The sequence below is a fragment of the Ranitomeya imitator genome, chromosome 8, assembly GCF_032444005.1.
Source record: "Ranitomeya imitator isolate aRanImi1 chromosome 8, aRanImi1.pri, whole genome shotgun sequence".
NCBI classification, from domain to species: domain Eukaryota; kingdom Metazoa; phylum Chordata; class Amphibia; order Anura; family Dendrobatidae; genus Ranitomeya; species Ranitomeya imitator.
This window is the reverse complement of record NC_091289.1, coordinates 32,672,509-32,685,612: the sequence shown is the minus strand read 5'-3', so window position 1 is coordinate 32,685,612 and position 13,104 is coordinate 32,672,509. Positions and strand designations below refer to the sequence as shown.

The window sequence follows — 13,104 nt, the reverse complement described above, 5'->3', positions numbered from 1 at the left end:
AACACTATGGATATAAATTGTTTCCTGAGATTTTCACCCTTTCAAAAGCATAGGGTGCAATAAAATCTGCATGTAAAATGCTTAATTTGTGGCTGAAAAAATACATTTTTACATCCACATTAGAATAAGTGTACGGCCAGTTTAACTACATCAGTAAATGGCTTTCGCAATGTTCCATTATCTTAATCTTCTTACATGAGATATGTTATCAAGATTGTGAGTCGTGACAACCTTTACTACATCTGTACAAAATGTACGTTGTCAGTTGTCTCGTCTTCCTAAATAAAACTGACACGGATCTTCTGAAATGTGGTTGAATGTTGCAAAACTCTTTTGCATCGGGGACATGTCTACATTCATCATATTCTGATAATGAATTTTATTTTTTACATTTTTGTAAAAAAAAATAAGATTTGATGATTTGGGTAACAAAAAAAATTCTCATTCAATTCATTTGCGATTTTCAAGCAGTTGTAGAATATGATCTGTACATGATGTACATTGTCAGTTGTCTCGTCTTCCCAAGTAAAACTGAAAAGGATGTTCTGAAATGTGGTTGAATGTTGCTAAACTCTTTTACATCGGGTACATGTTTACATTCAGCATATTCTGTTTATTAATTTTATTTTTTACATTTTTGTAAAAAAAATTGAAGATTTGATAATTTGGGTAACAAAAAAATTCTCATTCAATTCCTTTGCGATTTTGAAGCAGTTGTAGAATATATGAGAACATGTGTTTTTATCTTGGGTGAGCTTCCCAGCATACTTCAAGATTAGTTACAGAGTATAAGTATAAAAGACTTAGATGATCAATTGCTGCCGTCCAGAAAATGGAAGATCTGAAATTTATTTCCAACATCTGCCATGTAGGCACTGGAAAGATATGCATGGAGGGGGGAAACATCAGCGGTTATTGCAACATGTCCAAGGGATTGTCATCATCTTAATACCCATTCTCAATGGATCTTTGTGATCAGAAGCAAAATATCATTCCATTTGACTGAATATATGTCACAGCGATAATATGAAGTCCTTTCTTTTTTGAAGGGTGGGAAGCAAGACCATCTGTTTTACGCAGTTGTGATCTCACAAATTAATTTTTTATTTTTATAAAATATTTTGCATCTGTTGTTTAGAGGAAAACTCAACGTAAGACACCATAGATTTGACGTAGATGTAGAACTTAAGTTCCATCTGTCATCAGCCTCGGATAGTCAACCGATTTCTCAAGTTTATTTTCAATTAACTCAACATTTTTTGGAAGTTGGTGTACATGTTGTTCTTGTGTTTTTGGGACTACATAGTATCAATATAACTATTTGTGCAGCTAGGAAAGGGGGTGATCCATGAGTACAGACCAAAGCAGGGCCACGAAGAGCAAGCGCAGTATTCTAATCTAGAAGTCTCACTTGGTTAACTGAAAAGTGACCATGCCAGCCACTTCATTACATTTTTCATTCAGAAGCATGATTGGTACAGCATTGTAAATCCATATCTATCCTTAACTCATACAAAACGTTTTCTAATGTCACTTGTTTGCCATATCAAATAAGGTCTGATCTTTGAAAGGAATCTGACATCAGGTTTTGCCTATGTAATCTTATATAGGGAAAGATACCCCAATTCCAGTGATGTGTCACAAACTAGGCTGCTTAAGGTACTGTCACATTTAGCGACGCTGCAGCGATCTAGACAATGATGCCGATCGCTGCAGCGTCGCTGTGTGGTCGCTGGAGAACTGTCACACAGACAGCTCTCCAGCGACCAACGATGCCGAAGTCCCCGGGTAACCAGGGTAAACATTGGGTTACTAAGCGCAGGGCCGTGCTTAGTAACCCAATGTTTACCCTGGTTACCAGTGTAAATGAAAAAAAACAAACACTACATACTTACATTCCGGTGTCTGTCGCGTCCCCCGGCGTTCTGCTTCCCTGCACTGTGTAAACGCCAGCCGTAAAGCAGAGCGGTGACGTCACCGCTGTGCTCTGCTTTATGGCCAGCCGGCGCTGACACAGTGCAGGGAAGCAGAACGCCGGGGGACGCGACAGACACCGGAATGTAAGTATGTAATGTTTTTTTTTTTTACATTTATACTGGTAACCAGGGTAAACATTGGGTTACTAAGCCCGGCCCTGCGCTTAGTAACCCGATGTTTACCCTGGTTACCAGTGAAGACATCGCTGAATCGGCGTCACACATGCCGATTCAGCGATGTCTGCGGGAGATCCAGCGACGAAATAAAGTTCTGGCCTTTCTGCTCCGACCAATGATGTCACAGCAGGATCCAGATCGCTACTGCATGTCAAACACAACCATATCGCTAGCCAGGACGCTGCAACGTCACGGATCGCTAGTGATATCGTTGTTAAGTTGTTCAGTGTGAAGGTACCTTTAGTGTAGTTTTTATAAATCACTGCTTTATCAGCAGGACATTATCACTACAGGACTAGTAAACCTGCTGCCAGGGTAGTCCAAGTCTGCCCCCAAATTGTCAGGTTTCTGCTTATGCACAGCGTGCATAGAAATCTGTCAATCAGTGTTGTGGGTGGGGTATACAGAGCTCAGCATTCAGAGAACTGCTAGATCTGCATTAGATAAAAATTTTTTTATCAAAACTCCAGTAAGGGGCACAGAAAAGAACAGTAAGTGATACATCAGTAGAATCAAGGTCTCTGTCCGTACATCATGCTGCTCTCAAATAGAGTAGCAAAAACCCTGGTGACTGATTCTCTTTAAAGATCTTTAAAACAGGACACACTGGTAAATAAACACATCCATTTATAGGCAGGACTGGGTCTCAATTTGCTGACTGGCCTTCCATGTTTCCTGATGTCCTCCATCTTGCCGCTGCTCTCCTCCAGAAATATGTCCTTCTGCTCTGTGTTCCGACTTCCTAAAGAGCTAGCGTGCACTAATTTTCTTTGACACCAACTAAAGCCCAAGTGCCCCATGCTTTTTATGGTTCCCTCCAACATCACTGTGGGCCTAAGCAATAATGTCCATTTTAGTTCGTAGTCTGCTATTGTACAGTTTCTCCTGCCCATTACTGCAGGCGTGTCCTACGGAGGACAGAGAATGAACTTCAATCCAATATTGCGGCCTGTATGCAGCCAGCGGGTAAGGAAAGGGTGAATCAAACACCCGAAAACTCCGCCCATATGACCGAAAACTGGTCCCGCCAAATTCAGGTGACAGGTTCCCTTTAAAGGAAATTTGAAAGTGAATTCTCAAAACATGTATTTTCTTTTATGTCAAAATTGAAATTTTGCGTGACCAAGTTCCCAGAAATTTTTGCATGTAGATATTTAGAAATGTTACTAGTAGCTCTTTGAACCTGTATTTTAGGTCAAAGCATTTTATAAATAAATGGGCACATCTTTAACACATACACATTTTTCCTTTGTAACTACACTCCCTGGAGATATTTTTGAAATACAGCAGAGATTCAAGAGAATAAGGAATCATGAGCTGCAGAGTGGTATGGGATCTCTCTCAAAGACATTTCATTTTTTGTAAGTGGGAATCAAGGTTCCATTTACAGTAAATTATTAAATTGTTTTAAATGTCATCATTCCTCTGCCAAAATAACTTTTATTTTAATAAAACACATTTTTGGCAATAGTCCACTCGCAATACGTTTGACACGAACAGAGTCTGTTACTTTTAAAGCGCTAAATGTTTTGGGCTTAAATGAGGACCTAAAGGCAAAAAAATTGGACTATTTCATTAATAACAACCATTGCCGAGTCACAAGTTTTCAATTTGAGAAATCCTAATGTTTTGACAATGTATTCACATTTGTAATTGCTATTTTGGGGGGCCTTAAGGCAAAACAATGGAATATATTAGATGTAGATGTACAAAAGACTAGAGCTTTATAAAAAAACATGGAAAATGTCATTTGAGAACAATAAAAAGGAAGACGTAGACCACTATGTACAGACATTCAAGCATTACACCTCTGTCCAGTGGCACACCATACTGCAACCACATTTTTAAATCTAACACTTGTACCAATTTAACGACTTTGGTTTCTTCATTCTCATGGAGAAAACTTTTGAAATTGTCCTTACCTAGAAGCCAAATAAACATCAATCACGCTTATGTTACTGATCAAGGAAGGTGTTTGGAACCTTCATTTAAGGCATGTTACGCATCTGCCTTGGCTCGGCATGGCTTTACCACCTTCCCCTACAGCCGCTGCCCTCTGCTGTGCTCCATACTGGGTCTTACAAGTGTTTTGGTGTGCTCCTATGACCTTATTTGCCTAGATCTATATAAGGCTCACTAAGACACACACCTGTGTCTTGGTATTAAGACTTTTAGTTCTGTTTGTCTTGAAATAAACCACTATCTGCTTCTGGCCTGCATTGTTTTGAACTTTCCTGCATCCTGTTTGCCTGCAGCCTCCCATGTTCCAAGACTATGCTCCACACATGACTTTCTGCTGCTGCATCAACACTCCAGATCTGTGTGCCCATCTGAACCTGGTGCTTAGAGGATCCTTCTCATAGATGAGCTTAAGGCCGGGGTCACACTTGGGAGTGCAATGCGTGAAACTCGCATCAATATCCGGCACTGCCGCCGGCACTTGGGATCGGAGCGTGTGGCTGCAAGTATTTCTATGCCGCTGAATGCTCCAATCCCGAGTGTCGGCTGCAGTGCCGGGTATTCAGGCTCAAGTTTCTCGCATTGCACTCGCAAGTGTAACCCCCGGCCTAACACATCAACTCATCAAATGCACATTCAGTTGAACCTTAGAACTCTACCTGGAGCTCGGCAATACCATCCTCAGTAATGCCAAGATTATCAAAAGAGTAAAGTTACGCCTGGCTTCCCTAAAATTTTGAAATTGCTGTCCATCGGTGAAAGACCACTGCATGAATCAGCAAAATTTGGACAACACAAACCAGTATTTGACACCCTTTGATTGGACCACACAACCATCTGTATGCTACCCCAAATGTTTAACCCTATTCTAACCGTAGCTGAATGGGTTACAATACCATTCCATCTTCTTGTCTGCAGAAGCTAAAACAAATCTGGAGTTAATAAAAAGTTTTGAGAATCTATAAATGTAAGCCAAATGCTAATCATCAGAGAGTGTATAGTAAGCAAAAATGTAGACTGACTATATCAAAGAAAATTAGTTTTATAACTTTTCAAAAACATAAAAAAATAATTATCTTATGGGGAAAATAAAAATAGGCATCTAACCTGATCTGGAGAGGGTCTATGGCTAGAGAGCATTCTCCCAGGAGAACGATGATGGTGGTGATGGTGGTGGTGGTGATGGTGGTGATGGTCATCTTCATAGTTATCCGCTATTAGCTTCATCCTGTTTTGAGTCTGTAAAAAAAGAAAAAAAACAATCCTAATAAAGTAATTGTTACAATTTACATTTTCAAAACAATATGGTCAGGTCACAACATGTATGGGATTCTACAACAGGCCTGCGACCAAAACCCTTTTTCTAGCATTTCATAAGTAAGAAAAATGCAGGTTGAAAGACAGGTAAATTCTTCACCTTTCCTTATTTTTGACTGGTGTTTTTCAAACTATGGTATTTAAAAAATATATATATATCAGGATGGGAGAAAAACAAACTTGCGTTAAGCCACCATGGAATTTGATTGAATTTCTCGACCGAAGAAGCTCAACCACAGCCCCATCTCAAATAGAACAATGCAATATTAATACTATATTATTTATTACCATTTTTATTCACAAAATGTGATTTTCAAACAAGCCAAATCTAAATGCCCACTACCTCCCTCTAAAGAACTGTCACTGTAGAGTTGACCGGCTCTGTTCAGCCTTCAAGTCAATACATGAGGTGAACGTAGGTGGATGGACGACATGAATTAGATTCCATATGCAAGAGGTCAAGTCTGGATTTTCCATGGATTAGTATCGCTTAATTTGACTTGTCAAGACCATATGATGTATTGGATGTTACATTTTCTGACTTTGCTATTCAGTTGATTAAGATATAAAAGATCCTTTCTATGAAAGCTCTGGAACAAATTCTGAATATTTTCCCTCAGACATGTATTTTATGGGAGGACTTTTTTTAAGAGCTAAAATGTGCACACAAAGCCAGATAGACAATGATACAGGCTTGATTCAGTTGTCTACATATAAAATAAAAAGTTTTCGGAACTTTGAAACAATCACCAAAATGCACATTAGAAATTCTCCTCTAAAGGGTCATCTTCTCAAATGAGATGGTCAAGAGTACAAACACCAATGAGAAAACCCCTCCAATATTATGTCCTAAAAGCTCTAAAAATCAATTAAAATACTAAAAGGAAAAACAAGTGCAGTACAAATATATATGAAAATTGATACAATCTGTTTTTTTATTAAACATGTACAACTATGTAAAAGGGAGTATCAAGAGTCAAAAATAGCCAAAACCGTAAGCAAAACTACAAAATTTATTGAAAATTCTTATCACTAATTTTCACACATAAAAACATTTTCCAATAAGAGCATAGTAGATAGTTGTGACTACATCCGTGATACAACCAATGACCCAAGTTCACAGAACGGGACGTGCAATAAATATCAACAATATATTGAAAGTAAGCAGAAAGTATACTACCAACACATAATTGCTGCTGGTCCTGTCATATGGCGATCCAACCAAGTGGTATGATCACATTAATGATGCTACTAAGATCGCCATATATCATTTTATAAAAGTGCAGCATGTGAAGTTGAGTAAAGAAACTTACCCATATGTGTCAAACGGTCCCATCTGGATCCTGGTCACGTACCCCAACGCGCATTTCGCGTACAATCGTTACCGCTTCCTCAGGGACCAGCAGCAATTAATTTGCTTATGGTTTTGGCTATTTTTGACTCTTGATTCTCCGGTTTATTGATATTGCTATTTGAGTCGCCACTCATAGTTATGTGTTATTAATTAACTGATGCTCATTTTTGTTTAACTATGTAAAGGGATAGAAAACACCCATCGTGGATAAAAATAACAAGACAAAAGGCTGCCAGTGTCGAAGGTAAATGACTAAAAGAAGCTGAATTGTTATTATTAGCTGTACATGCTATGAAAAAGTGTAATATATCAGTGCATAAAGCTTATATATACACACTTTACAGATATATACCACACAAAGTGAATAGGACTATACAGCAGAAATCAATGAAAAAATAATTATCACAAAGTAATCAAGGACCCAAGTAGCCAACACAACCCAACAGACATTTTGCATTGGATCCCTGGAAGAAACATATGCAAAACAAATATTGGGTTATGTTGGCTACCTAGCTCATAGGTGACTTTGCGGTAATTTGTTTTTTTCAGTGGTCCTTTCTGATTGTCCTGTTCACTTTGCTGAACTTTCCTCCAAAAACTCAATTTGAAGTAAATACATTTGCACAAATATCAAAACTGAAAGCTTGATCTTGCTCAGAAAATATATCCAGGGGAGATGAGAAAGAGAGCGCGAACCCCTTTGAGTTTATATTCTATGGAAGAAAGAGGGAGGAACTTACTGGTCAATAGATCTTACGTGCTGTTGAAGAGAGAGAGAGGACCCCTCCGATCATAAGAGCTTACACTCTACAAGAGACAAACACTTACCCAGTGACTCTGGAGATGGAAAATGACTCTGCCATACATACTGTGCTTCACTGAGAACTGTTAATCTATGATAGTCCAGGACTGCCCTTCAATGTACAAGGTATGATAATCCACTGGATGTCATAGCTGCAGGACACTATGCGGAGGCCCAGGCAGTAACACAAAAAGATATTAGCACACGCTTTTAAGCAGAGTGGGTAAGTGTATCGGTAAGGATGGGTGAACCCGAACAGTAAAGTTAAGGTCCGTATCGAACATGTAGTCTCCATGCAAGGACCACGAACACGGACTTCTCCCAGAAGTGTGTGCTACTGTTCAGGTTCAGCAGCCCGAACATCTGGAGTTTCCCATGCTATAATCTGTGTGACAGCTTGAGAAACACTGGCTCTGATCAGTAAGTTTGTTACTGTCACTCAGAGTGCTCTGGTTCCCACGCTGTCATAAAGAGGACAGTGTGTGAGCCAGCTGCTGTGGCCAGCAGTTAAACGGTTACCGCTAGTCACAGGAGTCAGCTGATGAGAGTACTACTCTCATCATCCTATGCCTGGTCTAGCTGATAGCAGTGACAGCAGGCATACAATGATGAGTGTTCATCAGCAGGCACCTGTGCAATAAATAAATAAAATAAAAAAATGGCATGGGGTCCCTTCTTTTCATGATAGCCAGTACAGGCTAAACGGACAGCTGCGGGCTGCAGCTCTAAGCTGTCAGCGTTATCTTGGCTGGTTATCAAAAATAGAGGGGTTCCCACACTTTTTAAAATTATTTTAATAAATAATTTAAAAAAAACAGTGTGGTCCCACCATTTTTGACAACCAGCCAAACTAAACCAGACAGCTGGGGGCAGGTATTTTAGACTAGTAAAGGATCATGGAAATTGGTCCCCCCAGCCTCAACATAGCAGCGTTCAGCCGCCCCAGAAAAGGTGCATCAATTAGATGCACCAATTCTTGTAATGTGCCCGACTCTTCCCACTTGCCCTGGTGTGGTGGCAAGTGGGGTAATATTTGTGGAGTTTATGTCAGCTTTGTAATATCAGTACACATCAATCCCAGGGGTTAGTAATGGAAAGGTGCCTATAAGACACCTCATTAATAACCCAGTAATCTAAAGTAAGGCCGGAGTCACACATGCGAGAAACACGTCCGTGTCTCGCATGTGAACAGCAAGCTCTGGCGCCGGCACTTGGGAGTGGAGCATGCGGCTTCATGTGTTACTATGCGGCTGCACGCTCCACTCCCAACTGCCGGCGCCAGAGCTTGCTGTTCACATGCGAGACACGGACGTGTTTCTCGCATGTGTGACTCCGGCCTAAGAAAGAGACACGCAGAAAAAAAGTCCTTTAATTGAAATAATCACGGAAAAACTCTTTATTTAGTGAAAGTATTTCAAAGTACTACAGACTTCTTCATCAGGACAAGAAAAGGTGCTTTTTTAAATCATTTTTAAAAAGTGCATGGGACTTCTCTATTTTTGATAACCAGACAATAGAAAGCTGACAGCTGGGGCTGCCATCAGCAGCCACCAGCTTTACCTGTGCTGTTTAAGAAAAATAGAGGGGTCCACATGCTGTTTTTCTCTTTTATTTTTTATTTACTTAATGCACAGGTGCCAGCTGGTGAGTGGTGAATACTCATCATCGTACGCCTGCTCTCACTGCTATCAGCTAGACCAGGAGTACGATAAGAGTAGTACTCTCATCAGCTGACACCAGTCACTGACAGTGACCTTTTTACCACTGTTCAGAGCTGCTGGCTCACATGCTGTCCAACCTGTGTGACAGTGTGGGAACCGCAGCACTCTGAGCAATACCACATTTTGGAGTGTCCTGAGAGTGAGAGGAGACTTAAAGAAAGAGATAACGAGATCCGGAGAAGTGACCTACCGGAGACGGGTCTTGGGAGATGACACCTAGCAGAAAGGCTTAGAGTTTACAACTCACAAGGTAACAGGCCTGGACAGGGCTGAGTACAAAAGGCTCACAGATTGTCTCAGGTGAAAGTTCCAGAGTGTCAGGGGGCTTGAAGTTAAGTCCGGATATACTGACACCCTAAGGCTGCCGTCACACTAGCAGTATTTGGTCAGTATTTTACATCAGTATTTGTAAGCCAAAACCAGGAGTGGAACAAACAGAGGAAAAGTATAATAGAAACATATGCACCACTTCTGCATTTATCACCCACTCCTGGTTTTGGCTTACAAATACTGAGGTAAAATACTGACCAAATACTGCTAGTGTGACGGCAGCCTAAGGAGAAAGAAGATGCAGAACCACGGGGTGAGAAAAGGACTCTACCAAGTTCCCGTTCAGTAAAAAGTTTATTTTTGAATGGTGGTCTCCCTCATAGAACTGTGAAACATCTGGTCCTGGCAAACCAGCAACATCGGTTGCGTACGGCTAGCACGAATATAGCACCATCACAACACAATCGACACACTCAACCAGGACTTGCACTTTCATGTAGCACGCAGAAGGGAGACAGACCTGTGCCTCGCCCATGGCTACCACTCCGTGCCACGTTACACAGCTATGGTGCTTATTTCAAGTTTCCTGAATGACATTGGATAACGTTGAACAGGAATTTTCTTCCACTAGGAAGCCATAACACTAATTACAGTAGGCAATGATTTCTATCTACCCTCTTTGAAGAAGTAAGGTGGAATCTATGCAGCTGTCCCTTAAACAACGGTATAGAAATATAGGTTTACCAGGGTCCGGATAAGTTTTTGGAAGCCTTGTTTGGTTCTCTACTCTGCAAAGATCATAACAAGGAGACATCTTGTTCAACTTCACCTAATTTCATTGGGGAAAACCGAAGATGAGCCTCAGATCTGATATTTGTGGTGAACTTTGGACAACATCAGGAGAAAAACCCTTTAATTCCTTGCAAACACATGAACTGGCTCTATTTGTAGTAAAAATTCCCTTTAGCACTAAGAGTTAATAAAATATATAATTCTGAACTTATCTTAACTGCTGTAAAATTCAGATCTTTTATTTTTTCTTGTCTAACAAGTAAATCAAATATCAGTTCAGTGGATGGATCCCAGGCACCATTGATTGGTTTTATGTTTACTTGGTTTGGTTTTGTGTTTACTCAGTGTGGCCTCCCAATAGGTTCAAAGCAATAAAATTCCAAGAAATCCGAAGCTCCAAACAGTAATTCTTGCATGAAAACTTGACTTTTATTCCTTAGTATTAAAAAATATAACAAACAATAGGAAGAAATGTCAAAGTTTCAGGCACGTAAAAGATCAGATATGGCCAAAGTGTTGACTTGTCTTCCTATTATTGTAATATTTTTTAATACTATGGAATGAAAGTCACATTTTTATACAAGGATTATTCTTTGGTGCAACGGACATCTTGGAAGAAGAGCAACTATCAATCATATAAAAAATAACTGGGATTTTTTTCCATTTTCTACCACATGTCTATCCTCAGTATCTGAGGATCCGAGGCTCCCCTTCGTAACAGCAGAAGGTTCTATGTCAGACACCTGTACAGATCTCTATAACCTAAGTCACATCCAGATGTAGAACCCAGGAGCCCATCACAGACAATCTTCATTTCCATTTACATCAAAGGGAAGGTCATCACACAGGAACCGGCTCCACGGAATTGAGACGTGATGTATGAAGTGCTCCTTGTTACAAGACTGTGCATATAAACCGAGGTTGCAAGACAATTGCCTTATCTTCTAGGACTTCATATTTATTCTTATGTCTGAGCTATTCTCTTAGCTATTTTTACCGTCTGACTGATGGATTCGCAGATCCCCCAAGTGTATAACGCTACACCCCAATATTTATATTAAGTTTGATAACATAATAATTTAAAATTTTCAGATACATTAAATCCCAAACATATGAAAGTAAAAACATTTTTAAAATTTTAACATGAAGTAGGACATTTTTTTAAAACCAAGAAATTGCTCATTTTCAGAAGTCCAATGTCTTAGTCCAAGTGTCAACTGAAGAAACATTGAAGAACGGTATATGGACATTGCGCTTTCCAATGGCTGATCATATAGCAGCCCCCATAGGTCTCTCTAACAATCCACCAATAAATGTAAACTATGATAAGTATCTGTGTGCCTTACATGATATTGCACAGTGGGTAGTTGCCTTTATGTCAACCCAAACAGCTCCGCCAATTTTATTAATGAGGTTTTCTCGACATCTTCTGCAGGAGCGCACTGCTCCCTCATCTTCTGGGTACTTGCCTGCCAGGGGAGAGGTGATTTTCTGCTTGATTAACATTTTGGACCAACATCATCATCTTGCGTGCTCTCCAATACTTCAAGAAGCAGAAATTTTGCTTTGGCACCATCGCAGGAGAACAGGGGCACTGAAACTGTCCGAAACCAGCGATCCAGCAGCAGGGCAGCGCTTGCAAGCTCTACTGAAAAGAGCTTGTAAGTGCTGCATTTCTTTCCTAGGAGGCCAGCCACCCCTTATAAACCGTACTGGTTGCTGGAAACCTAAGCATTGAGCAGTGAACAATAGAATTAAAAACCTTTCTGCTCTTAAGAATGGAGAGGATTTTTAATAACAAGTAAATTGCAATATGTATTGTTTTTACAATCATTTTGTATTTTAAACTGTGTATGATGAGAACAACCCTTACAAAACTCTATTTTCACAATGTACAATTTCAATGCAGCATCGCAACATGCCAACAATCACTCAACTGGCTGCAGTTCACATTACTGCCATCTGATGGCCAAATACTATACAGACACGTATAGCAAAAACAAATCCCAACAGAGTATTGTGAACTCGTATATACATTTGTTAAGGCTGGTCATTTCAGACTGCTCATCTACGGATCTGTCGACCTAGGAGGAAAGATAAGAAAGACATTTGTATGTCCATTTCTTGATGAAAGTGATGAGGATAATCTCTTGTTTTGCATTTACATTGAAACTGAATCAGTGAATCTGCAAATTTACTAAATGTGCAAAATATTTGTTTGGTTTAATATATTTGTCAATCTGGCTGGAGAATGATGAACAAAAATATGGAAATTATAACTTCATCGTTTATAAAGAATGTAAATGGGATTAAGTCAAATCAATTAGTTGTGAATCAAATTAGTGGAAATGGCCACAACACGGAGTTGAACTCTTGGTGGTAGATGAATACCACCATCGTGCCCCTCCAGGCTGTGTAGAGTTCAGCGATTGTTTGAGAAATAGCTATGGAACCTCAGACCAAGCAGAAACGAGAGGTGCTTCAAAGTGTTACGGGCTAAATATTTTTCTAATCCAAAGATTTCTGCTCCTGAACCCTTCAAACATGACCCATCTGGAAATCCTTCATATGGATATTAAACATCTTTAGATTGTTTTTTTTTATTAGTGAATTGGAATTAAAATTCCGAAGAAATAACTGATGCAAAACAAAATGTGGGTTATCCACATAAACCCTCTCATTACACGGGTCTCCCTGATTTATACTTCCAAATGAAAGCAGGGTTTAGCACCGCAG

At 39.8% G+C, this 13,104-nt stretch overlaps 1 protein-coding gene and 1 long non-coding RNA gene across 3 annotated transcripts in view; one reads left to right on the top strand and one right to left on the bottom strand.

Annotated features, from left to right (window-relative positions):
* LOC138647595 (uncharacterized) overlaps positions 1–11,235 on the top strand; it is a 358,128-nt gene extending 346,893 nt beyond the window's left edge. The window contains exons 5-6 of the long non-coding RNA XR_011315006.1: positions 6,969–7,027; positions 11,057–11,235. This is a non-coding gene — a long non-coding RNA (uncharacterized lncRNA). The remainder of the gene's footprint in view (positions 1–6,968; positions 7,028–11,056) is intronic.
* Positions 1–13,104, bottom strand: part of ERC2 (ELKS/RAB6-interacting/CAST family member 2) — a 1,140,662-nt gene that overhangs the window by 312,139 nt on the left and 815,419 nt on the right. For both annotated transcript variants that reach the window (XM_069736696.1, XM_069736695.1), the window contains one exon: positions 5,220–5,351. In XM_069736696.1, coding sequence (XP_069592797.1) covers positions 5,220–5,351 — 132 coding nt within the window. The remainder of the gene's footprint in view (positions 1–5,219; positions 5,352–13,104) is intronic.